This window comes from Pteropus medius, unplaced genomic scaffold, assembly GCF_902729225.1.
Source record: "Pteropus medius unplaced genomic scaffold, Ma_sr-lr_union100, whole genome shotgun sequence".
NCBI classification, from domain to species: Eukaryota; Metazoa; Chordata; class Mammalia; order Chiroptera; family Pteropodidae; genus Pteropus; species Pteropus medius.
The window spans coordinates 10,505,247-10,530,168 of NW_024350924.1; the positions used below are offsets into that span (position 1 = coordinate 10,505,247).

The 24,922-nt window shown below is 52.3% G+C and overlaps 2 protein-coding genes and 3 long non-coding RNA genes across 12 annotated transcripts in view; 3 read left to right on the forward strand and 2 right to left on the reverse strand.

The window, feature by feature from the left end:
• On the forward strand, nt 1-4,868 carry LOC120585160 (uncharacterized). Of its 5 annotated transcripts, none has more exons than XR_005648254.1 (3): nt 1-325; nt 2,999-3,213; nt 3,669-4,868. It is a non-coding gene; the product is annotated as an uncharacterized LOC120585160 (long non-coding RNA). The 5 variants fall into 5 exon arrangements; XR_005648256.1 differs by having other exon boundaries at nt 3,011-3,213; XR_005648255.1 differs by lacking the exon at nt 2,999-3,213 and having other exon boundaries at nt 3,268-3,754; nt 4,208-4,868.
• ITGA10 (integrin subunit alpha 10) lies at nt 2,511-18,240 on the reverse strand. Of its 3 annotated transcripts, XM_039841409.1 has the most exons (31): nt 18,105-18,240; nt 17,848-17,918; nt 16,215-16,326; nt 15,918-16,027; nt 15,611-15,702; nt 15,274-15,388; nt 14,448-14,575; nt 14,126-14,274; nt 13,306-13,456; nt 12,934-13,099; nt 12,669-12,742; nt 12,283-12,427; nt 11,933-12,081; nt 11,562-11,705; nt 11,230-11,433; nt 10,257-10,387; nt 9,704-9,870; nt 9,469-9,611; nt 8,940-9,053; nt 8,637-8,722; nt 8,355-8,496; nt 8,112-8,204; nt 7,879-7,955; nt 7,621-7,710; nt 7,189-7,273; nt 6,905-7,018; nt 6,570-6,650; nt 6,314-6,427; nt 4,901-4,996; nt 4,511-4,624; nt 2,511-4,215 (listed from the first exon to the last, which is right to left on the reverse strand). In XM_039841409.1, the coding sequence occupies exons 2-31, from the start codon at nt 17,897-17,899 to the stop codon at nt 4,153-4,155; spliced, it is 3,501 nt and encodes a 1,166-aa protein (XP_039697343.1). In that variant the 5' UTR covers nt 17,900-17,918; nt 18,105-18,240; the 3' UTR covers nt 2,511-4,152. The 3 variants fall into 3 exon arrangements, 2 of the variants coding, with proteins under 2 accessions (XP_039697343.1, XP_039697344.1); XR_005648252.1 differs by lacking the exons at nt 2,511-4,215; nt 4,511-4,624 and having other exon boundaries at nt 6,553-6,650; XM_039841410.1 differs by lacking the exons at nt 15,274-15,388; nt 16,215-16,326; nt 17,848-17,918; nt 18,105-18,240 and having other exon boundaries at nt 15,918-15,935.
• On the forward strand, nt 8,558-10,686 carry LOC120585162 (uncharacterized). The gene is made up of 2 exons (XR_005648259.1): nt 8,558-8,674; nt 9,434-10,686. It is a non-coding gene; the product is annotated as an uncharacterized LOC120585162 (long non-coding RNA).
• Nucleotides 18,153-24,183, reverse strand: PEX11B (peroxisomal biogenesis factor 11 beta). Of its 2 annotated transcripts, XM_039841426.1 has the most exons (5): nt 23,884-24,183; nt 22,993-23,108; nt 22,381-22,582; nt 19,503-19,944; nt 18,153-18,290 (listed from the first exon to the last, which is right to left on the reverse strand). In XM_039841426.1, exons 1-4 carry the CDS (start codon nt 23,937-23,939, stop codon nt 19,539-19,541), a joined length of 780 nt encoding a protein of 259 aa, XP_039697360.1. In that variant the 5' UTR covers nt 23,940-24,183; the 3' UTR covers nt 18,153-18,290; nt 19,503-19,538. The 2 variants fall into 2 exon arrangements, with proteins under 2 accessions (XP_039697360.1, XP_039697359.1); XM_039841425.1 differs by lacking the exon at nt 18,153-18,290 and having other exon boundaries at nt 18,745-19,944.
• Nucleotides 23,006-24,922, forward strand: part of LOC120585161 (uncharacterized) — a 25,508-nt gene continuing 23,591 nt past the window's right edge. The window contains exon 1 of the long non-coding RNA XR_005648258.1: nt 23,006-23,129. This is a non-coding gene — a long non-coding RNA (uncharacterized LOC120585161). The remainder of the gene's footprint in view (nt 23,130-24,922) is intronic.

The window sequence follows — 24,922 nt, forward strand, 5'->3', positions numbered from 1 at the left end:
CCCGCCCCTTTGAGCGCCGCCGCGGGGGGCAGGCAGGTACAGGATTCTGCCCCCGCGCTTTGCGCTAGTCAATTGTCGCATTTAACTACTGGTGAGGACGCTTTCATTATATTCAGAGACCTTTGCCCAACCTAGTTACTAGTACTTCCTCCCCGCCGTTCCACGGCCAAAAATCCAGGCAGGAGAACAGTTTGGAAACGAGAGGCGATTGCAGTGTGGCGCTGAGCAGAAGACGGAGCGCGGACGGACCATGCACACCACCCGCCGCAACCTGGGAAACAAAACCCGAAAGAAAGCGGAACAGGCTTAACCTCCTAACGCACCTGTAAGTTAGAAAACGGCAGAGGGGGAGGAGAGAAATTTTATTTTAAGCACTCCTTCTTCTTTAAAGAAACCCACAAAACTGTATTTACTATTTCCACTGCCCTTTAAATGATGACTTTCAGTGAGTGAGTTAGTCGCAGCAGTCAACTGGTCTACCGGTGGGGGCGGGGGTTGGTGTGTGTGTGTGTGTGTGTGTGTGTGTGTGTGTGTGTGTGTGTGTGTCTCTCTCTCTCTCTCTCTCTCCTCCCCTCTCCCTTTCTGTCTGTTTCTCCATCTCCCTTTCCCCCCTTCCCCTCCCGGTGGCCAGAGCAAGCCCACTCAAAAGCGTAAGAAAGCCACTGGATAAAGCTCAATATACTTCAAGTGGTTTACAGGCTCATCAGGAGCTGCACCCTGCTTTCTGCAGTCTCATCTCACGACTTTCACGGCCCCATGCTCAGGCTATTTTGATCTGCTACAATTTCCTTGCCGGTTGATGTTTAATCCTCCCTGGAATGCCTCCTCTCACACTTGGTGGCCCCTCAAGCCAATTTTTTTTTTTTTTCCTGAAAAGTTCTCCCTCAAAACCCTGCCACCTTACCCTCCAAAAAGTGTGCCTTTTGCATGTGACACACTTTTAATACTGCTGTGCCGTATAGCAACCAATTCTCAGTATTTGCCAGTATTTGTTTACATGTCTGTTTTCCCCTACTAGACTGGGCTCTTTGATGGTAGGAATTGCATTTTATATTATTCTCATTGTCCGGCACATGTTGTATGCTTAATGTCTGATGAGTGAGTGAGTGAGTGAATGAATGAATGAAGGAAGGAACAAAGGAGCAACAATTTGAAGGAAGGAACATGACTGTGTCGGGAGAGCCTATCGTTTCTACGGTTGCTTCTCAAACCGGCCCTGCTCCAAAGGAAAAGGTAACAGGCTTATTGAAGAACAGGTTGAGGTTAGAGAAGGTCCCAGTCTGGAGCTGAGGGATAGAGAGAGGAGGGATCTCTAGGTGGACAAAAATACTAAAAGTGCTCTTTTAATCATATGGATAAAGAATTAGATGAACCAGTCCTCAAGGAAATCCATCTCCCTTTGGGGGCTGACTGGGGATAAAGCGGGGAGATCTGTCAGTGTAATTAAGCATGATCTCAGATGCAGACCCAGAAACAGTATGCTCTGTAAAACCTGATCAAGCTTTTGATCAAGTAGCCTATATGAAATGCACCGAGGGCCACTGTGGACTCCTCCTGCCACAAAATAACTCACCAGCTTGCCAGAGAATGGCTGTCCCCGCCTAATAGGCCAGAAGGGCTGCCAATCTCAGGGGTAGGTACCAGAGGCAGAGACATGGTCTCTAGAAGGCCTTTGCTGAAGGGCACATGTTCCTTGAGGCTACTAGAAGAACCGTAGGTGTCTAAAGAAAGCAACTAGGTTTGATTTCTCCTGTTACAACTTAAGCTAATTAGCTAATTATCACCTCAGTGGGCATGAGAGCTTATTTCAAAGAGGATGAGGCACAGGATAAGATTTAGTGGGAGGAGACAATAGGACAGAGAAGAAACAAACCTTCAGACTCTGTGAAGGGGAGTCGCCAGATCGGGAGCATCAGCTGCTGCTTCAAGATACCTTCTCACTCCATCCTCACAATCCATGGTGAGGGGAGATTATTTAATAATGAGATATTTTCATAATAATAACAGTGACCATTTCTTGAGTACTTACTATATGCTCACTTCACTTGAATTATCTCATATAGTCCTCACAACCCTAATAAGTTTAAAGACCAAAAAATCCAAGATGTAGAGACATTAAATCTGTTCAAGGTCAAACAAGTTTTGAGTAGTATAGCTTAGATTTAAACCCAAGTCTGTCTTCATTCTTAACCACTGTATTACACTGCCTCTTATTGTTATCTGAGGCTTGGGGTAGTTATGACTTGGCCAAGGCCACATGGCTAATAAATGGCATGAAATTTCAGTCTAGGCCTATGTGCTTCCCAAACCTACATGTGTTACAGTCTATGGTCACTTAAGCAGGTAAGGATTCCAGGAGCCTAGGGCACATCTCCACCGGCAGAGTCACAGAAAACATTTCAAATACTTCATAACTTTGCCTTCCAGGGATTCAACTGTATAAGGGTCTCAGGCGAACCAAGAATCACCTCTCACCATTCCTAAGCAGTCCATATCCTGGGCAACTCAAATAGAGCCAGAAGTCATTTGACACTGAACTTTATTTGTTCTGGCCATCTGATAGACTGTCCACCCCGCTGGGAAACAGAGACGATGCCCTCTGAAGAAGGCCAGAGACATGCCAAGATAAATATTGTGGCCAGGCTTGGAGAACAGCCCTGGAGGGCAGGTTCTGTAGCTGCCAGTCCACTGCCCCATCGGTCTCCTCTCTTCTGGGCTCTGCATGGGTGCTGATTCTTCCAATGGCTGTCGGAGTTGCCATCTGGGGACCAATAACTGACTTTGATATCCGAAGTCCTGATTCTGAAGAAATATGTTACCTAGTTGTCGATGAGAATCAAATTCTCTTTGCTGGCTAGGACCAAAACATGGAAGGGGCTGTGTGTGTGGTGGTTGCGGGGAGGGCGTCAGGGGTCAGGGGGTTGGGTTCGGTCAGCTGTAGAAGGCGGGGGCAGGGAGGATGATCTAGAGATAGAAATTAACTATTTCTATCTCTGAGGATTTTTCGTAGACATCAGGCAGGGGCTGGCAAGCTGATTCCACCGGAGAAGCCCTACGTGGGACGACTGGAGTTGCCCCAGAAACGTTCGTGCTATACAGCCAGTGCCGAGCGAGGAAGGGCTTGCTCCCCGCAGACGGGCCGCCCACTTTGGCTTTCTCCTTGATGCAGACCCGCTTGTTCAGGCCCCATGGGGCCGCTGCTTTCCAAAGCTGGTAAGGCGAAAGGGTTTCCCACCATCAGACAGCAATCCTCTCCTTTCTCTGCAGGAGGGCCCAGGAGGGCCCCGGAGGGCTCCGGAGGGCTCCGGAGTATGTGCCGCCTGAGAGAGGAGAGAGAACGCTGCCTGCCGTAGCCGGTCCTCGCTGCTATTCCAGTTCTAGCCACCTGGGGGCCCTTGGCTCCAGAGAATCGGGCACCCGTCCTGGCTTTGCTCCCAGGGAAGGGTGTAAGCTGGGAAACCCATTCCCAGCAGGCCCGGGGCAGCTCTGTTTCACCAGCACCTGAGGGCGGGAGAGTGTACCATGAAGTCTCAGGTTTCAGGGGGATGGCAGTTGCCTGTCTAAAGGCTTCTCTGTTCCTTGGAATTGTACAGAATGTCTCTTGTGGCTTTTTCTCCTCCCTCCTTTTTTCCTGTTGACTCTCCCCATCCGGCTTTCTGAATCACCAGACTCCACAGGAAAGCAGCAGATGTTGACTTTACTTCTTCCAAGCCAACGTCAGCTCCCTCCTGTGGAGCAGGGAGCGGGCAGGAAGGTGAGAGACAGGGAGTGGAGGAAGGTAACCCTCGCCCTTTCCAAATTGCGAGGGAGGATTTAGAGGGGATTTGAAAGGAGTCAGGGACCTGGGCAAAAAATTCTCGATTCCTGGGGTTATGGCAAAAAGGGCCCCAGCGTTGGCTGTGGAACCAGCACATGAGGAGGAAAGCAGAAGGTCGGAGAGTTCCTGGTGTGGGTGTCAGCCCTTCTTGTCTGAGGTGAGGCCTCATCTCTTGCCAGCCGCATCCTCATGACTCAAAAGTCAAGTCAGGCTGCAGGTCTGGGGACATAGTCCAGAAGCTTCTTCTTGACCCACGTGAGGCCCCAAGCCTCTGCTCTTATGGAAGTCTTTTGGAGAAGCTGCCAGGGAGAACTTTCTTGGACTTTATTCTACATTCATTGCTCCAATTTTTCTTCTCTTTTCTCTTCCTCGGGAATCTTACGGGCAAAGAAGCCAAGCTGTAGAGGAAGAGATAAGAGTCGTCGTCAAACGCCCTGCCTGGGGACCTTGCCAACAGCCCTCAGACGTATCTGAAGTCTTCACTTTTGTTCTGCTTCCAAATATGAAATTCAATTTTATTTTATTTGGCTTAGTTTAATCCAACCAACATTCGTGGAGTACAGTGAAGGAGATCCAGGCACGACACCCACGGCCTGCTTAGCTGCCCAACGCGATCAAGGATGCCTGCTACGATCAAGGATCCCTCAACTTATAGGCACCATGTCCCATGCTCCGCACTAAAACAGTGCTCACCTTCCAAAGGCAGAAGACAAGGAGAGCAAGCAGCAGTAGCCCTCCCAGGACACTGCCGATGAGGATCCACAGAGAGATGAGGATGGGGCGGGTCTGAATCACCTCTAGGAGGCTCTGCAGGGGGAGGAGAGCTGTTTTTAACTCACACCCTTTCACACAGCTAGCCTCACCCCACGTTATAGCGAAGCCAGCCTCGAAACAGAAGACTAAAGGGAAAGAAACTGAGTCAGGAATGAAGGAAGGGGGACCCTAGCATCCCGATGCATTACTTCTGACTCCCTGATCGCTACCTAATAAAGACACCTCTTTTCTGAAAAAGCCCACAGGTGCTCTTACCCCATCCCCACCCTCACTATTTTCACAGCTCTCAGCCTTGGCCTCTGGACCCACCTCACTCCACCGAGAGGCTTCGGTCAGCTGTAGGACGCTGCCCTCCTCTGCTCCCAGCTCGAAGGTGCTGACCACTGTCACAGACTTGAATTTGGCCTGCGGAACGAGTGGAGGGAAGACATTTAAAGGGAGCCATCACCAGCTGGTGTGGCTCTTGGAACCCTGAGAGCAAAGATGAAGCTGAGAGGCACAACTTCCAGGACCGTCAAGGCCAGAAGAAAAGGCTGGGGACCAACAGGGAAAGAGAAGAAGCCACTGGTCCTTTGCATATGCTGTTTGCTCTACCTGAAATGTATTCGACTCCCCTTCCTTTGGCTAACCTCTGCCCCGCCTTTAGTTTGAAGTTTAGATGTCATCTCCTCTGGGAATTAGGAAAGTGTTTCCATCTAACACCCCTTCCCCCCCACCCCCACTCCCATCCTGGATAAGGTTGTGATGTTCTGTTTACTTTTCTGGCTTTCACCACTGGATTATAAATCCTTGAGGTCAAGGGCTGTGTCTTATTCATTACATGTGCCTAGTGCCTAGTGCCTAATGTCTAGTGCTTAGCACAGCACCAAATACCTAGTGGTATCTCAATAAATCTTTGTTACAAGAATAGATGAACGAATTTAAAAAAAGGATACCAAAGAGGGATAAAGAGAGAACTAGACTTAGGGGTGGTCTGTCGAAGTTAACTCCCCGACAACACGTGCCTACGTCCCAGAGATAGCGTGTTATTCAAAATAGACGGTACGTGGGACAGCACCGTAAACACCCCAAGCACTAAACAGCTGTCATAATTAAGAAGTCGTTTCCCTGCCCAGGAATGCATACTGACTCCTGACTGCCAATCATTAAGTTCAATTGCATTTCCTTAGCTTTAGAAAACTTTCATAATCTACATCCCTCTCAATTATATAATCTTACTTCCAATTACCCTCCAATACATATCCTGCATGTAATATCAACTATTTGTTCATTGGTTTTACAAAAACGTATTAAGTCACTACAAAGAGTTAAGCATGGTGCTAAATGTTGGGGATGTTCTCCTCAGTGTCTACCTAGCACAGGACCTTTTAATAATAGTAGACGCTACGTGGATTATTGATTGAATTTAGGTATCCTATCGATGTTGATTATTGATATAGCACTAAGGGATGATGAATGGAGGAAAATACAAGGCTAACTAGTTTTTAATGAATCCATCTCATTCACTTCTTCTGTACAATAACCCTTTAAAATACGTATTATCCTCTCTGTTTTAGAAGTGAGAAGAAAGAAGCTAAGAGAGATGAAATAACTTGCTCAAAGTCCAACGGCTAGTAAGAGGCGAAGCTGGAACTTGAACATGGGTCCGTGTACTTCCAAAGCCTACGCTTGAGTTCCAGATCGGAGAGAAGGTGGGGGGCCAGTAGGAAACGAAAGGTTTACCTTCCGGAAAAATTCATTGTGAACCAGCCTCAGCAGTCCAACAGAGACCTCGGTCCCCTTTGCAAGCCACCCAAGGTGGCATCTCACGACCTGACACCGAGTATTGCTCCCATTCTGCCAGAAGAGAGAGACAGCTCAGGACCTGCGGTGGAAAGGTCTCCCATGTCCCCCTCCAGGCTCTGCACCCCCCATCCCAAGGCTCCAAACTCCACTGCCCCCACCCCGGACACCTTCTTCACCTTCTTGTGGCGCATACCAGTCTGCTCGTGTGCTGCAGGTCCTCTGGATGCACGGGGTGCCCGGGGGGCTCGGTCAGGTTCTGCACTGTGCAGCTTGCCTGGAGGAGGAGCCAGCCTGAGCCACCATCTTGCTGGCGAGAGCCCAGCCACTCCGGGCTGCGCAGTCGCCTACTGCCCACACTCTTGCAGTGGGGCAATCCCTCTCTTTCTTCTCAAAGAAGCCACATAGATTAAAAAAAAAAAAGGTCCCCTGGGGGGAGGAGCCCTGAGAGCAGTGACCCAGCATACAGGGACCTGGCGAGTCCACCAGATCAAGGAGGGAGGGCTCTACACACCCCTAGCCCAGACTCACATTGTTAGTGATGACCTGAGACAGTGACAGGAAGTAGTTGCCCCCATGGGCCACAGCTGGGAGGAAGGCTGAGATGATGAGGCCGCTGACCACATAGCAGCCAAGGTTCTGAACCTGGCGGAGGGATTGGAAGTGGGAAGAGGTGGGAGACGGGAGGCCCCTCCTCATCTGTCCCCTTTACCGTAGCATCCACTGAAACCTGAGAGACCCTTCCAGTCTTTGCCCCAGAACTCCGCCCCACCCCCTGCTAGTGCCAAGCCCCCCGCCCCACCCCAGCTTCTCACCTTCAGAGTGGTTTTGAATTCAGGACCAGGACCCACTGGGAGGGTCCCATATGGGTGAACCTCATAGCGATGCAGAGTGGACTCACTGCGTGGACACCGAGTCAGGAAGTACACGGTCACAGCCATGACAGACGCAGAGGCACATGGCCAGCGCATGGGTGATGGGGGTTCATAAAGAAGACAGAAATGGACCCTGATGTAAACTTGGTACGAACCTTGCGGTCACATCCCATGTCCCCCCACCCCAGCTCCGATCCCCAGGTCCAGCAAAGCCCTACACCCAGGAATTAGTAAGATGCTTAAAGGAGAGGATCCCGCGCGGTGGGACTGAAGGCAAAGAGATGGAGGGGCGCCAAGAGCCTGGGTTTGGGAGAACAGCGAAGCGCGGGAGGGGGAGGTGGAGACGGAGAGTCTCGGGGGACGGAGCCGTACCTAGAGAAGAGGAGGTGGGGCTCATACTGGACGTAGGCTGAGGCCTCGGCCGTGTTATCCCGAAGGGTCTCACTGCTCTCCAGGCTGTTGCTGTAGAGTCGGTGGGGGGGGGGAGGGGCAGGGAGAGGCTCACACCTCGGCTCAGACACCCCTCTCTGGGGTGGAGTCAGTGCCGCTTACCCCTCCCCCAGCACACACACCATGTCCACCACCAACACCCAAGGGAGAGGACTAGGAGGACGTTCCCTTTGCTCTCACCTGGTGGCAGTCAGCCTCACAAGGACCCGGCTCAGGAGGGAGGAGCAGCTAAACTCGAACTCTAGCAGAAAGGTCACCTGGGGGGCAGGGGACATGGGGTCATGGCAGATTCCTCTTCAGGGGCAGCCATAGAGGAACAGGAGCCCTGGTGCCTCCTGCCCTGAACCCCAGGCCCCGCCGCTCTGGCCCTCCGCTGTCACACAGCCCCCCTCCCATCCCGGGCCCCGACCTACCTTGGCTCCGGTTGGAAAGACGGGGTGCCCCACGCTGCAGAGCCGGGCATGGGGGGCGGGGGCTGCGCACTCCACCTTCACGGGCCTGTCCCTCTGAGGGCAGAGAGGCGGGGGCGGGGGCGGTGCTGCAACTGCTCTCCGGCCCCAGGCTCTGAACACCCAGCCTTTCTCTAGAGCCACTCGTGGCTCCGGGAGGACAATCCCCCCACCTCCCCCTCCTCCTCCCTCCCGCCCTCCAGGCACCTGAGGGGTGAAGCTGGCCAGGTGGAGGTTTCTAGAGAAGCTGAGACTCAGGCTCGTGTTGTAGGCATTTTCCATCCTGTTCTCCAGAATTACCGACACCAGCACTTTCCGACGACCACCTCGCACCAGGAACGGGTCCTCCCTAAGAGTGACGGGCATGGGGAGCTCAGGAGCTGGGGGGGGGGGGAGGCTGGAGGCTCGCTTCCGTCCCAGGCCAGAAGCAACCTTCCAGTTTCCTCAGTCCCTTCAGGCCTGGTTCAGGTCAGTTCGCGTCCATCCCACCTGGAGCCTCTGACGTCCATGTCAGCGCGAAGCACCAGGTCCGTGACACACTCGTTGTCGGGGCCACAGTCCTTTGAGAAGGGGACCTGGAGGAGAGTGAAGGGGCCGAGGGCTGAGAGAAAGGCGAGGAGAAAGGAATGGAACTTGGGGGAAGTGACAAAAAAGAGTGGGTGCCAAGGTCGGATTTCACTGAGCTCACATCTCCTCCCTCCCCTTTCTGGAGAATTTACTGAGAAACAAAATGCAGGGTGGGGGCCCAGGGGCGGGGCAGGGCAGGGCAGGGCAGGGCGTGACACCGCTGACCAGCTTCCTGATGGAGGTGGGCGAGCCCTCATCCAGCACAGGCCCTCGCTTTGTGGTGTTGTCCAAAGCAAAGGTCACAGTCAAGACCACTGGCCGGAGGTAATCTGATGTATCCTGAGGGAAACCGGAGTCAAGGGTCATGGGGAGCCAGGGCTGGGGCTGTGCCCAGGCCCCTGGCAGGTTGTGATAATCTCTGCGATCATTCAGTGAGCACTGTCTGCGTGCTGGGCACTGTCCTAAGGTTTTATCAACACTGTCACGTTCACTTCCAATACGACGCCTACGATGCAGTTATTATCATTACCCCCCTTTGCGGACAAGGGCGCTGAGGTTTGCAGCTTATGTGACTTGCCAGGTTACCCGGGTGGCAGAGCTAGGATTCAAATCCAGATCAGCCCGACTCCAAAGTCTGGACTTTCTCATGTCCCTGGCTTCGGCTTTCTTGCCCAAGTGGCAGGAATTCCTCCTCTTACCCAGCCTCCCCTCTCTCCCAGGCCCTGACGCAAAGCAGGTCCTGTCCCCTCCTCACCAGCACGTGGAAGTGCAGCTGCTCACAAGTGACGTTCCCTACACTGAGCCGGAGCCGCCGCGGGGACAGCCTCTGGCCAGAGCCGTCGAACGCTGCACGGGCCCCAGCTGTCCACTCGTCCAGCGATGCCGTGAACCGCAAGTCTGAAAGGGGCAGACAGGAGTGAGGGTGGTGAGGCCGGAGACCAAGGCAGGCGAGGGGCGACCGTGGCCCGGAACGCACTCCAGCCACTCACGGAATCGGCGGTCCCAGCGGCCCCGAGTGCGGGATGTCACTTGGAAGCAAAGGGCTGCGGACAGGCAGGCTGCCTCCTGGCCTCGCCGCCTGCAGTCCCTCTGAACCACGCTGATGGCTGGCGGGGTCACATCCAGTGAAGGCGCCAGGTGGACAATGGGCTGGGAGCTAGGAACGGGTGGGAAGGAGGGAAGCCCTTGAGACAGGTGACACTCGGTGTTACCTCCTTGAAGGCAAAGGAAAAACTGAGGGGTCAGGTGCATGTGTGTCACCCTCCCCTGAACCTCCTGGCAGAAGTAAGATAATAGTTAATGTTACATGAGCACTCGCCACGTGCCAGACATTGTGTTCAGATCTTTCCATGGATGGTCACATTCAACCCTCACGACTGGCCTGTAAAGCAGGTACTAGTACCATTCCCATTTTATAAACTAGGACATGGAGGCACAGAGCGAGTTGGCTAAGAAATCCAAATCTCAGTCTGTGACTCCGAAGCCCTCGCTTTTAATAGCTATGCCATGCTGCCCACTGCTGCGTGAGAGGGGACCGCTCACCTGAGCAGGACGGCTGCCCCTTGGGCACCCACAGCCACATCCACTAGGTCGTCTCCGTCCAGGTCCAGCCGGCCATCCACACTTCGACCAAAGTAGCTGAGGGCCTGTGGCATGGAGACAGCAGCAATCCGCTGGAGGAAGAGAGGGGCCACTGAGCAGGGCCTCCGCGCTTGGATCCCCAGGCCACCCCCCTGCTCCTTCTCACGCGCCCATCGGCGTGGGAAGGAAGAGGAGGAACGAGCCTGTGTGTGCCCAGGAGTCCCTAGCAAAGCAGCCTGTACCCACAACCCTCCGCTTCCCCCTTTTGGACTGCAGTCGTCCCGCCTTATCCACGGTTTCACTTTCCGCGGTTCCCCCTGGTCAACCGACCCACGTGGCTCAAAAATATTTAATGAAAATTTTCAGAAATAAACAATTTCTAAGTATTAAACTGCGCACTGTCCTGAGTAGGGTGGTGAAATCTCACGCCGTCCCCCTCTGTCCTGCCTGGGACATGAATCATCCCTTTGTCCAGCGTAGCCACACTGGACATGCTTCCCGCTTCTAGTCACTTAGTAGCCGTCTTGGTTATCAGGTCAGCTGGCGTGGTATCGCGGTGCTTATGCTCAAGTCACTCTTATTTTACTTCATAATGCCACAGTCACATAACCGTCATTATAGCATAGTGTCGTAGTTATTCTATTGTTCATAACTGTTCATCTTTTACTGTGCCTAATTTGTAAAATTATACTTTTTCATAGGTATGCATGTATCAGAAAAAACATGCCATCATACATATAGGGTTTGGTACTCTGCAGTTTCAGGCATTCACTGGGGGTCTCGGAACGTACCCCCCGCAGATAAGGGGGCGCTGCTGTACTGATAAAAAGGCGCTCACTCCGTTTGGGTCTCAAGTCCTGGCAGCACTGACAAGCAAAGAGCAGACATCCCTCCCCTTCCTCCCACCATGCCCCTGCTTCATCTGGGCACCGACCTGAGCCGGATGGGGCCGGACTCCATTCTGGGTCCCATGGTACAGGTACAGCGCTCCACGGTGCCCATCCTCCAGGGGCGCCCCCACAGCCACGTCGGCAAAGCCATCTTGGTTCAGATCGGGAAGGGCGCCCATGGCAAAGCCAAACCGAGCATCCTGGGCGGGTTCAGGCTGCAGTGTCCCCTGGAATGTCAGCAAGGGCTGCTGGCGGCGAGGAGGAGAGAGCAGATGCTGTCCTGCCAGGCCCAGCCTGTCAGCCGGCCCGCCAGTGTGCGTGCGTCCCTTCTTCTCTCCCTGCGCCCCACACACGAGGGGACCCCAGCAAGTCTCACCTGGCCCACCAGATACACATACACACGTCCTGTCTCCTTGTTCTGGGGTCCCAGGAACATGGGGGCAGCCACGAGTAAGACGTCAGTTGTCCCATCCCGGTCTGTGTCCAGCGGGCAGAGCTCACTGCCAAAGTATGAGCCAATCTGGGGAGTGGGGGGGGAGGCGGTGACCCCAGAGGAAAGGGGAGGTGATTGTGGACAAGTGGAAGGCAGTCACCAGCCTGTCGATCCGGCCCTCATGCCCCCGACAGACTCGGCCAACCAGACTCGGCACAGACTCCTCAGGCCCCTCTCGTGCCCCTTTATTCTCTTCCCCCACAGGCTGGATTTCCCTGCGATCCAAAGGTCCCACGAGCCCTTGGGTGCCCTACCTGCTCTCCCTGGAGGCTCTGGGCGACCCTCACAGCCCCGTCTTTCTTAAGCTGGAAGGCGATGACCTTTCCTCGATGTCTAAACCGAGGAGCCCCAGAGAGAAAGAGGCGTCGTCCACCCCGCAGAAACATGGAGGAAACGGAGTAACCTAGAAGTGGGCGAGAATCAGGGACGAAAGGGAAAGAAGACGGTTTCAGAGTGGGAGGGTCCCCTAAAGGCACGGGAGGAGGTTTCACGGAGAGAAGCAGGAGATCAGTGAAAAGCTGCAGGAATTAGGAGGGAGCACCCCGTGCCCTCCGCCGGGGAGGCAGTCCCCCACCTCCCGGTCCCCTGCAGCTCTGCGGCTCACCCAGGTAGGCCGCGTGGTTCTGCAACGCAGGGGGAAACTCATCTTCCAGGGCCGTCCGTGGGGGGAAAAGGCGGTGACCTTCCTCAAGCCATAGTACTGAGCCCCCCCAGTCATAGGCCCCTACCATCCCAAAGAGAATGCCATCCTGTAGGGCAGAACCAGACAGGGTCACTGAAAAGACAGCACAGAATCAGGAGCAAAAGCTCTCCAGGAGTGGGAGGGTCGCTGAGAGTTGCCGGAGTCAGCCGGGAAGTCACGAGCAGGTCGGTGTGGACATCAAGTCAAGAAGGAATCTAGGGGAGCCCCGGGGTTGAAGTCATTGGAGTCAGAAGCTGGAAGGAGCTGCAGGTTGAGAGGGGTCACAGAGGGAGCAGAGTCTGTCTAACCTTCAGTCGATGAGTAGAGAAACCAATCTGAGACATTTCCAGCCCGAAGGAGCTTTCGTTTTCTCCACGGGACCCTGGAGCAGGAGAAAATGTGGAGGCAATATCAGGGAAGACAGTTCCTCCCTTGACCTACCGAGCTCACTCCAGAACCCCGCCTACACTCCAGAACCCCCTCTGCCCTGTCCTCCGCCGCACACTAATGGCCGGTGGGAGAAGGCTAAGTTGTCATTGCACTCCCTGGAATGTCAGCAAGGGTAATCATTACCCTCGAGGCCAAAAATCCGGTCTCCTAGAGCATCCACGATGTCAGTCAGTGCAGCTTCATCTGTGACGTTGAAGAAAAATCTCTCGTCTGGATCACTGGCGATAGCTCTGATCTCCCGCAGGAACGAGCTGGGGTCTCGCTGCCGCCGGATGTAGTGACCGAGGACCTGGGGTCGGGAGACCGAGATGGGGTCCGTGAGCTCTGCAGAGTGAGACGTTAGAGCTGGCACAGAACACAGGCGACTCAAGCGAAGCAAGGGAAATGCGGCTGAAGTCTGGGAAAGGGTCCGTGCCCGTGTTTCTCAAGTTCCCAGTCTTCAATGTCACCGTCCCCAAGTCCCTCCGGCCTTCCAGAGGCAGAGTAGAGTCTCACCGCAATGCCATAGCATGTCACTCTCCCAGCCTCACAGGCCTTTAGTGCCGCGGGAAGCTCCTCTCCATCATGTGATTCTCCGTCAGTGACAACCACCAGGAGCCTGGCAGCCTCTGGTCGGCCCCCATGGGACTGGCTGAATCCTTCTGTGCTGAGAGAGACAGAAAGGAGTGAGCTGTGGTCGGATGTACGCAGACACGCGCGCACACAGGACCTATCGCCGTCAGAAGTCCTCCGAGGGCAGGCACCTCACTTTTCGGACCACCCCCCACAGTGTCTGGCGTGGAGACTGGCCCGCGGGAAGAGCTCAAACGCATGCGTGCCATAGAACAGAGAGAGCGGTAGATCACCAACGCAGATGAGAATAAAGCCCACTCATCCCTAGATTCATTCAGCAAATATTGCATCTGGGAGGACGAAGATCAAGGAAACGCAGAACAAAGGAGAATGGCTAGGTCGCGCGGGCCTTGCCAGAACGAGTTTGAATCGCGTTTGGAAAGTGTGCTAGGACGTGAGTAGCGGAGAGCTTGAGGGCCAAGATCAAAGTGGGGGTGAAAGGATAGAGAGAGTTCTGTCTGCAGAATTCGATAAAGCAGAAACGTGGAGAGACACGGACATAGACACTGTGCAGAAACGTGATAGAGGGGGTGCAACGACAGCTTAGGCTTCTCCCACCGGCCATCGGTGTACACGCAAAAATAAGCACGCATGGCATCTTGGGATGTGCACATCGCACTCTCAACCCCGCCCCGCCTGCCGCTCTAGGCCCTCCCGGCTCTGGCCTCCCGCACGCCACGCCCTTCGCTTCCCGATGCCTCACCAGGCCACCATTATCGCTTGCGCCGTCTTTGTTTCTCGTCCCTCCCGCCGACTCAGGTTCCTTGCTGCTCTCACCACTTCTTCCTTGGTTCGGAAATCTCCCAAGGACCACTCGTGTACGGGGCTCTCGCCATACTGTACCAGTCCCACCTGAGCACAAAGCGTGCAGTCAGGCGGAGGGTGGGTATGGGGCCGGGGAGGGAGAAAAAAGTACGTGAACGACAGCAGATGGGCACCTGGCTACTGCTGAAGACACTACGGACATTTATCTCCTCTCTCCCTGTCTCTCCCCCTCCAAGCCCACCGGGATCGCCTTCTCTTACCTGTATCTGCTCCGGGTCAATAAACAGTCTCCCTACCAGTCTTCGTAGGAAAGTCTGAACTTCAGACCAGGGGTAGATGCTGTTGGAGCCATCCAAGACAATGACGACGTCCATGTATGTGGGGCAGCCTTGGAGGAGGGGTGCGGTAACGGAGAACAGAGGGGTAGAAGGGTATTGGGCATGGGGGCAATAAGGGAAGAGGTCACAGGAGAACACATTCGACTTAAACGTCTATTAGGCACTTCCGACATGCAAGGAAGATGGTGCGCCAGGCCCTGGGCAAATGTGGAAATGAAGAAAAGAGGAGATGATCATTCATGCAATTTACTAAAAAAACAAAGAAGGAATTAAGTGCTAGGTACAAACAGCACCACTGTATGCTGGGAGACAGCAAAAGAGAGTCCGTTCTGATGGTGGGAATTGAAGGAGGCAGCTGCTGAGAAGATATTGAGACCTCAAGGTGTTTGTGGAGAGGAGAATGTAAGGAAAGGCATTTGGTGGAGAATTCTTTAAACAGAAGGAGATGGAGGTATGAAGACAGATGACACGTCGGAGAATGGGAAGGTAGATGTCATGGCCAAGGATGTGGAGGGATGAAGTCAAAGTTGAGTTTTTGAAGTTCGTTTGATCTATTCATGGAGTCTCGGTGCCGTGGCAGAGTCTGAATTCTAATCTGTTAGGAACCATGAAGCTTACGCAGGTGCATTAGGTAGCGACGAGGCTAGCCATGCAGGCCCCTTGTCAAGCATCATGCACTGCTGCCCCATTTTCCCCACCCTGCACCCCCTTTGGAGGACTGAATCTTCAGGTCCTTCTTCCGGCTCACGTTGTGCAGTGGGCGCCAGGCTTCCCTGAGGCCGGAATGAAGCATCTACACGGGTACAAATCCCAGAACTGAAGACCGAGGAGCCACAGGCACGAGACCAGAGAGGGGCACAGGCCTGGGAATGGGGGAATCAGGTTGCTCGCAGGCTGGGAAGGGCGCCCACAGAACGTGCTCCCAGTAGAAGGAGGCATTGAGGCCCCTCCCCGAGATTCCCCTCCTCGCTTTCTAGGGTTTTTAACTCCGTGCCCCCTCCACACAGACCAGTTTCCCTTACATATGGCTCTTTTCTCTGCCACGAACCCTCAGAGACCCAGCCACCACCCTTTCCGCTGCTCACCATGAATCCCCCATCACCATCTGTCTCTAGTAGAGACATCCCCAAGTGCATGTTCAAAGCAGGACGAGATGAATTTCCCAATGGATAGTCACCTGGTTGGAGGGGAGTGGAAAAGAATGAGATGGAGGGGTCACAGATGGGGTGCTTGAGTTCAGCGTGGTTTTGGAAGAGGATGAGATCTGGATCAAGTCAAGGACGGGGAGCGTGTGGGATATGGGGGTAAAGAAAGTGAGGTATTGGGAGGGGTCAGAGCTACTAGCACATCAAGGTTAGGGGTTAGGAGTGCAAGCGTGAGGCATCTTCTTACCCAAGTGGCCCTTAGCACATGGGGCATTGTGGGAGCCCCCTACAGGGCAGCGGTAAACATCTCCCCTTCTGTCACCTGATGGCCCGTCCCAGGGGGCACCCACCAGCATCCTGGGAGGAGGACATGAATACACACACAGTGTGAACATGGCCTATGAGAAAGTGCACGGAGGTGGCAAATCAAGAGCCCCAGCCATGTCTAAAAGACCAGGTTAGTTTCGATTCCCATCTACCTCCCCTCCCCTTTTAATGGCTCTGTCACAGTCCCAACCCCACGGCCCTCCGGCTTCCTCCTCACCATCGCCGTCCACCCCCAACATGTTGTAAGACACTGTATCCAAATTCAGCCTCGGGTGGCCCTGGGAAGAGGCGTGGGTGATGCACATCCAGGTTAAAGGGGGAGCAGAGACCTGGGGGTCAAGATCATGGGTTAGCAGGAAGCAGTCAGAGGCTGGTGAATGCCCAGAGGCACAGCCAGAGAGAAGCCATGAAGGAAATGTTTTGATATAAGTCTGTCTCCCTGCTTATTACTCATTAGGTGTCCTGGCCTCCATCAATGTCATGCACTCAGAGCTCCAAGCAAGGATGATCTCCTTCCTGTTTGGGTCCTGTCTAACCGGTGGCCCTCTGCCATGCCTGTGCACAGCTGTATTTCCATTCCCACCCCTGAAATCTCATTTACAGACGTGTCTGGAAACGTCAAGTTCCTCTTTTTCACATCATTCCTCCTACGCATCCTCCTCCTTAAAACTGTGAGGGTCAGAAGAGGGAGAGAGCCTTTCCGCAGCCCTAGAACGACCATCCCTTCCAAATTCTCCCCACACCCAGGAGCACAGGGAGAACAAAAGACTAGGGAGCACTGCGTGCCCGGGTCTCTCCTCCTCCATCTCCTCTTGACTCCCGGTGGCATTGTTACACGCTCACTCTCATTCTCCTACGTCTAGGTCTCTGGTTGATTCCAGGCCTGGAAACTCAGTGGTAATTAACTGGGTGGGGCCATTTGCCCGCCTGCACACGTGGTTTGCCATCCATCCTCACCAAAGGTCCCTTCACTCCAGTTTCCCAGAACCAGCTTCCTTTCCAACTCATCCACACTCTCAGTGGCCCCCTAACTACCTGCATTTCTTCCTTAACTCTTGGCCCACTCTAAAGACCCCACCGGTCATGTCCTGGCTGGTCCTTCCCTCCCAACCCCGATCCCTTTAAAATCAGAGCTGGTATTTTAGGAAACGAAGATTACAGGGCACTGGCGAGGAAAAATTCCAGACCTCTGGTCCCTCCCATGGTTCTTTCCCTGACCGTGTCTTGCTCCTTCCTTCTAAGCAACCCTCGCTCAGGCCCACCACAACTACCTCCAATGGCTACAGCTCTGTCTCAAACTGAGCTTGTTTTCAGAAAGGTGTTTTGTATGTGAGCCTTTTTGCATCCAGGAGACTGGCAGGGCTGTATGACCAGGAACTGTAGCTCATTGGTTAAACCCTGAGTTCTGACCACACAGTCAGTTATGCCTCAGGCCCCAGAGGCCACCAAGGGTAGGGAGAAGTAGGGAGGCGGTAACAGGAATCAGACTAGCTACGTGAACATGTTTCTTTTTGGTCGCCTCCCTTCTCTAGGGCTTAGGACAAAGGTTTTAGATAATTGGACACAAATCTTACACGAGACCCTGCCAGTCTCAGTGCTGAAGCAGTCACACGGTGTGGGCATAAGACTGCAAACATACACATGCGTGTGCGGGCGCACGCACACACGCGCACACACGCGCGCGCACACACACACACACCACGCAGACACCCTACAAATGTAGAATCAGTGTTAACCTCTCACCCCAACTCCCGAAGAACTTTAAAGTTCCCAATTAAACCTTCAAGGTCTCAATGCCAATCTATACATCTTGCATTCCCATCAGAAACCAAGAAATTAACCTCCCTCACCTGTCAGGAACATCAGGGGCCAGCACAGGTGAGGGATGAGGGGGAGCTCCATGCCTGGTGGTTCGCTGTCCCTGTGAGAAGTCTCTGTGACTCTGTCGCTCTCCTTTTCTGTTTTCTTTGCTTTCCCTCCCATCCTGCCCCCTCCCACTGGCAGCTAAAAATAAAGTTGGAAGGAATGGGAGGAGTAATGGTGGGGAACTGTGGGGAGCCCCAGACTGAGGAAAGGAGGACGGAGGGATCGCAGTCGAGTTCTCTACCTTGGTGCTGCCCCCTGGAGGCATCATCTCAATATCCAAAGGAACACAGTTGACTGTTTCAGCTGTTTCTCTTCCTTTCTTTCTCTCCTTTGCTGTCGCCAGGTAACAATGCTTTTTTTGGGTTTGGAATGGAAGGTAGGAGTGGGGGATAGATATTTTTCTCTTCCTCACCTTATTTATATCAACCTGGGATATGGAAAATGAAAGAGCTGATAACAGTGCTATCTTTTGCCCACCCACCCAGGGCAGCGCTGACACGTGAAGACACAGCCAGCCCACGGACTAAGCCTTAACAGGCCCACTCCACTTAGTCGTTTGTGACTCAGCCTATGCTGCCTCGCGGCATTGGTTTTTGGAGGGGCTAGAAACCGAATCGGTATGGATGTGCTTTGTGGACCCAGCATAATTACTTTACCCTTAGACCCCCATCTTCTCAACTAGACTATAAACTTCTGAAGTTGGGTCCATGGAATTTCTGGGCTTTTTGTATCTCTACCACCTAGTATTATGCTCTGCATAGTTTAGGTGCTCAATAAAAGTCTGTGGGTGATGATGCCAGTGGCTAATTCCATGGAAAACTCAAACTAGAGACAGCAATAAGGGCCTCAAATGACCAGAACACACAGGACCAGACCAAACATCAATAAGCAAACTGATCTTTAATTTGCTGACCTAGAAGGCTCGCTCTCCATCGTGGGAATGGACCCCAGGTATTTACACAGAATCACTGTACAATATTTACAGCAAGATGCTAGACATAGCATCATTTTGGATAGGCAAAGAAGTGGTACGAACAGGCTGGGAACAGAGCCCTGAAATCAGTGTAAGCACGAATCTGCAGGTGTGAGTAGAAGGAAAGGTAAGGGCCTGAGTCATGAGGGAGGAAGAGGAGGCTCAAACTATTTCTGGTGCAGGAAGGAAGAGTCCACAGGGACATAAAGTCTTTGTGTTACAAAAGTCTTTGAATTATGACTTAGAGTTTGAAGGAGACAAAATCTCCCACGAGCCACCCTAGTGAAGAAAAGGAAGGCAGTCAGAACTTTATAGACCACACCGTCCACCTGCCCTGCCGAAAAAAGTAATTCTGCTGCTGACTAAGTTCCTAGGATAGGGGACTGAGAAGATTAAAAAAAAAAAAGATGCAGAATCTTAAATAGAGTTATGAGATAACGTAAACGTCGAGAGAGACACAGACAATGCAACGAAGGAGGAAAAGAACAAAAGCTCCAGAAGATCTGAACATTAGAATCATCCCACTGACTAAAGTGGTCACCTTTCCTCACCTCGTTTTCTCTGAAGCTCCTCCTTCTACCCCTAAATCTCTAGATTTTACTTTAACCAAGGAGTAGAGTTAGAACGAGGCTGGTATGTTGGGGACAATCTAAGGTTCCATCTTACCAATTCAGGTCCCCCTCCTCATCCTGTACCAGAATATCAGGGCTTGAGTCGTAGCCAAGGGCAGATCAGGGTGAGAATAGACAGGATAGAGGACACAAGGCCACAAAGTCCCACGATCCCAGGGCCACAGCGCCAGAGGCCTAGTTTGTCCAGTGGAATGAAGAGATCACAGGCGTTTCTGACCACATCCAGCAGAAGAGGGGGGTGGCCTCGAAGGACCCGAGCCAGGAGCAGGACTCGGAGCTGAAGCTTCAGAGCCAGTTGAGGCAGGCCTCCTGCTGGAGTCCCTGGACCCCCAGGTCCCCCAGTTTCAATTCCTCCTGGGACTCCTCCTCCAGAACCCTTCTGTCGCCGGCTACAAGCTGAAGACTCTTGTTCCATCAGTAGGCGAATCTCATAAGCATCACGGCTCAAATTCATAATGAGGGAAAACAGATAATACCTGAGATACAGAGGACAGAAGGGTCAGTGACGGTGCATATACCCACTTAGCATCCAACAAAATACTAAAACACTGTTTTCCCTGTAATGCAAAGGGATTACCCATTAGAACACCAGAAGCGAATGCTAATACTCATTATTAGAAATGTCCTCCCACCTTTCTGTTTGCTAATATGTGTACCTTAAGATCCTGGCTCAAAATTCAAAAGCATCATCTAATCTTCCAAGATCAATCTCAAATTTCGCTTTTCCACTCAACAACTCATTAACATACATACATTCAACTTCAAATACAGTAATACAAATTCATTTTGAAAGAACAAGCATCGTTCTTGTTTCAGAGTCAGACACCTTACAGATCATTTAAATCCCAAACTTTTGTTAAGCAGCTTGCCAATGCGTGAGATGATAAATTCCTTAACAACAGCCTATGCTTTTTTATTTCTAATCCACTCTGACAACAGTGGTCTGCACTCAATATAACTGTCTTATCTCCAGACGCATCCCAAATCCAAGAACGTCTCTCTATTACACTCCGCCACCACAGTCTAAGCCGTCATCGTCTCTTGCTTGAATTACCACTTTCGTCTTTTAACTGGACCCTTCATGGCCACTCTTGCTCCCTGCCCCCGACAATCTAATTTTATATAGTAGCTGGCATAAACATAAATCACAAATTACTCTCTTTCTTAAAACTCTCCATGGCTTCCTTCCTGTCACATTTAGAATAAAATCTAGAGACCTTAAACAGGCTTATAGAACTCAACATCTGACCTTGCCTCTCTAACTCCACCTGATATGATTCTCTCCCTCAATCACTATATTTTGATCCCATCAAGCTTGTTCCTGCTTTAGGACCTTTAAAGTACCAAGTCCGTCTACCTAGAATACTCTCCCTCCAAAATCTTCACATGGCTGGCTCTTCCTTGTTCTTTGGGTCTGAGTTTAAAAGTCACCTTTCAGAGAAGCCACCTCTGATCCCCCATTCTAAAGTAGCGAGCCATTTACTCTCTACCACATGACCCTATTTTAATTTCCTACCTAGTGCTTACCACTCCCTGATATTTTTCTTATTTATTCTTTATTTTTTGTCTCCTCCCATTACAATGTAAGTTCCAAAGGAACAGGTACCTTGTTTATCTTTACCACAGTGTCCCTATGTCTAGACCAGCACCTGCACATAGTAAGAACTTGATTAATATTTGCTGAATGAAGTGAATAAACGTGGCATATAAACTCTTCTAGGTTGTAACCTTTCCATACTACTCTGGCCTCCATCTCCAGCCCTTATATATATATTATAAGCCATGTAAATCACTGAGAAAGATGATGTGAAGAGCAATGCATGAATGGAGATGGAAAGATGCTAATATAATCTAAAAGAATAAAGAGAATCAAAGCAAAACAAACAACAACAAAAAAACAAATACAAGTAATATGTATGCAGACAATTTTATTCCTAAATCACATATCTTTCCACCTTCATTACCAGCCAGCTCCTTAGTCTAAGCCAACATCATCTCTTGGCCATATTAGGGCATCTCCTCCTCTTCTGCCTGACTGCCATCCATTTTCCACACTGCAGCAAGAGAGACCTTCTTTAAACACAATTAGAATTACATCGCATCCCTGTTCAGAACCCGTTGTACTTAGGATAAAAATTTTTAAAAACTAAAAAAAAAATACCTTACCATTGCCTAAAAGGCTTTACATGAGTGATCTGGCCCCTGTCTACATCTCCAGTTAGAACATATGTCCTTTCCTCAATACTGTCCATTACACTGGCTTTCCTTCTATTTTTTTCATTCCCCAAAGTCTTACTTGGTTCAAGGCCTTAGAATATACTATTTCCTGTTTGGGAAGGTCTTCTCTGCTACTGTTTGCTTTGTCTAACTTCTACTCAGACTTCAGGTCTGAACACAAGTGTTATTTTCTCAAAGAGTTCTTCCCTGATCTTTTGATCTAAATTAGCTCCTCTTGTTATATATCTCATCACACCTGTGCTTTTCCACAAATACTTGGTTTAGTGGTTATTTATTTTAATACGTGACTCCTCCACTAAACTAGAAGCTTCATGAGAGTAGGAACCATATCTGTTTGGCTCTTTGCCGAACAGTCAGCGCTTACTAAATATTTTTAGAATGACTGCATGATCAGGCAGTGAGGGTCCTATGGGATAGATAGAAGCAGAATTGAAGCAATATAATATCTTCTCTTGCCCAATCTTGGTCATTCATTATGGAAGAGCATTTTTCTTCCATCTGCCCTCATTCTTTATTCTCTGATAGTTTAGGATCTACATTGGAATAAGATTGGAAGCCAAGTGATTGATTAAGACATGTATATCCTGGGAAGACCCCGACAGATCTTTCACAAAAGGCGAGCTACTCAATACGCAGAATACAAAAGGTCTTGTAGAGTAAAAAGGATATCAAACCTGAATGAACGCTGGGCCCACTTCTCCTGATCCACACGGGGGGCTAGTCCAGACTTTCCAGCCCACAGGACATTGTCACAGGCGAAGTACAAAGCTCGATTGAGGTGACTAACAGTGATGCAGAATCTTAGGACAACATCTGATAGGTGCACGGCGCGTTTGGCTGACTCAAGGGCATCTGCTGAGTTACCCAGGCGTAGAACTTGTGGGGATTAGCGTGAAAAAGCAAGGATTTGGAAGTAGAGGGCAAACAAGAGAGCAAGATGCAGAGAAAGAGAAAAAACAGAAGGGTGAAAGTTGAGCAAGTGACAGAAACAGTAATAACAAAAAATGTTTAAAAAGAGCAAAAACAGTTCATTCTTTTTCACTTCAAATTTTAATTAATTTGAGTCCCAGTTCAGTTTTCTCAAACTTGTCCCATTTTCTCCAATCCTCCATACTCCCTTGCTCCTGTTCTCTTATGTCAATCAGGAGGCACGTAGAGAGTAAGTGCAGAGCCCGAGGGGGAGCTGGCAGAGAAGGTCCAACACAGGAAGCAGGGAGGGACTCAGGGAAAACAGCCGGGGATGGAGGGCGCGCCGGGGTCATAAAAGGGAAGGCACGGTGACTTACGCTTTCTTCCTAGGCTCAGATGACCCTCCAGTTGTCGGATCTGTCTCTGCAGCTCAGGACTGGCCCCATGTTTCTGCAGTGCATGGCCAAGAAGGGAGCAGGCATACTGGGCGGCCCTGGAGAGGAGGACGGGCAAGGTAAGGGGTAGATCGCCCTAACCTCCCCCCAAAAATGTCCTCCAACAGGCCGGTGTGGACTTCCCCTTTTCCCAGGTTGAGACCATGCCCTTTCCTCCTCTTCACGTCCATAACTCACCGTTTCTCCTCCGGGCCAGGAGAAGAGAAAGGCGTAAGAATAAAAAGGCGCCTGGAAGGGGGCGGGGGGCACTACTTAGGGTTGCGAAGGTAAGAAATTTGACAATGACGGGGCAGTGAAGGCGGCACGGGGTCCCTCGCAAGCACATCCGCGTGAGCGTGTCTGTGATATGTGAGGGGGCGGGGACAGTTGGAGAGTAGATAATTCTTCATGATACGTGAACTAAGACATTTCAAGGCCATCGAGCCGAACTGAGACCAGACGACAGGGCCGAGGGTGACGGCAGGGTGAGGGGACACGGAAACTTGGAGCGACTCCTCAGCCCCGGGGACAGAGTCCGGGTCGCTATCCCCCCGGGGCGAACGCTCGTCATCCCACCACCGCCCAGCGAGGGAAGGGTTGGTCGTCGGTGGGCACAGCAACCCTGAGCGGCCTCCCGCTGGCCCACTCGTGCCTCAGTTTCCCCATGTTTTCGGTGAGCAGAAGCGCATCTCACGGCCGGCTCAAATCAGCGCCCCGCGGTCCGTGCGGGCCCCCGTAGCCCGAGCTGACCCTTGCTGACCCCACAGTGCGACCCGACCTCGCCTCTCGAGGGTCCGCCCGCGCCCGCCCTCCCCCCACTCCCACGGGCCGCACCTGCACAGCCGCTCGCGGGCCTGGCTCTGGGCGCTGAAGCGGACCCAGGCGTCCATGACAGCGGCCGCCCCGGCTCCGCAGCGCCGCTCCCGCCCCACTTCCCGCCCCCGGTCACGCCTCCCGGGCGCCCCACGGTGCCTCGCAAGGGACAAACATCGTCAGGATTCAATCAAGGCCGCCCCCACGAAGCGGAATTTCGGTACGAGAGGCGCTGCTCTCTGGGCCTTGTGTTTTCGTGCTGGTCTGGAGCAGAGCGTCCTCTGGTCGCGGGGCGGGGCGTCTCTATTTCCCGAGCGCGCCTCCACCGGCACGGTCTCCTTTAAATATTCTGGGCCAAGGGCGGGGCTTGCAGGCGTGGGGCGGGGCGAGAAAGCGCCGCCGAGATCTCGCGGAGGCGGCTGAGATGGGGCTCCCCCACCCCACCCCACCCCGGGGGGCTTCGAGCAGGACACCCACACGCGCGCGCCATGCGATCCAGTACCGCGCTCTAGAGGCTAAAGAAGTCTATGGAAGTAGAAGCCACCACCTGTTCCCTGCAGGGCCCCTGACAGTTGGACAGGTGACTTCCAGAACACAGATGGAGTCCAGAGACAGAGACTTTAGGAAGAATTTCGCAATAACCAGCTACGGATCCTAAAAAGGAAAGTGAAGAATCAGTGATCGTAGCTAGCTAACTTCTTCACTCACACCCTACACCCCTTGGGGCCAGTCAGCAGCGAGGGAGGAGGCCTGGACGGGATCAGGAGTGCAGGTAGAGAGTTCACAGCTGCCCACCTTCTCAGCTGCAGACAAGGTCCGACTGGGAGTGACCACTGTGCTGTTTGTTTCCTTAGCTGGAGAAAAGCTGGCTGGCTGTACTGTGGTCAGTGACGCCGCCGCAACCCAGCCAGCTCTGCCCCTCTCCAGTCTCGGGACTATCTGTCCATTTAGCAGCTGTAGTTTTTGTGGTTATGCCCCTAGACCCCACTTGGAATATCACTGTTAAATGGCTGCTGGGGAACATCACACGTCAAACACTCATGTTCCTGAAACAAATGGC

Bases quoted from the DNA above. Each gene is read 5' to 3' on its own strand.
- ITGA10 (XM_039841409.1), bottom strand. From the start codon at position 17,899: ATGGAGCTCCCCCTCATCCCTCACCTGTGCTGGCCCCTGATGTTCCTG. The intron at 12,743-12,933 runs GTAATGATTACC...CTCCTGCTCCAG, and splicing joins CCGGATTTTTGGCCTCGAGG to GGTCCCGTGGAGAAAACGAA. The intron at 4,216-4,510 runs GTGAGCACTGTT...CTTCCTCTACAG, and splicing joins TTGTCTTCTGCCTTTGGAAG to CTTGGCTTCTTTGCCCGTAA.
- PEX11B (XM_039841426.1), bottom strand. From the start codon at position 23,939: ATGGACGCCTGGGTCCGCTTCAGCGCCCAGAGCCAGGCCCGCGAGCGG. The intron at 23,109-23,883 runs GTGCGGCCCGTG...CCTCCTCTCCAG, and splicing joins GCCCGCGAGCGGCTGTGCAG to GGCCGCCCAGTATGCCTGCT. The intron at 19,945-22,380 runs GTTTGATATCCT...TCTGTATCTCAG, and splicing joins TGGGCCCAGCGTTCATTCAG to GTATTATCTGTTTTCCCTCA.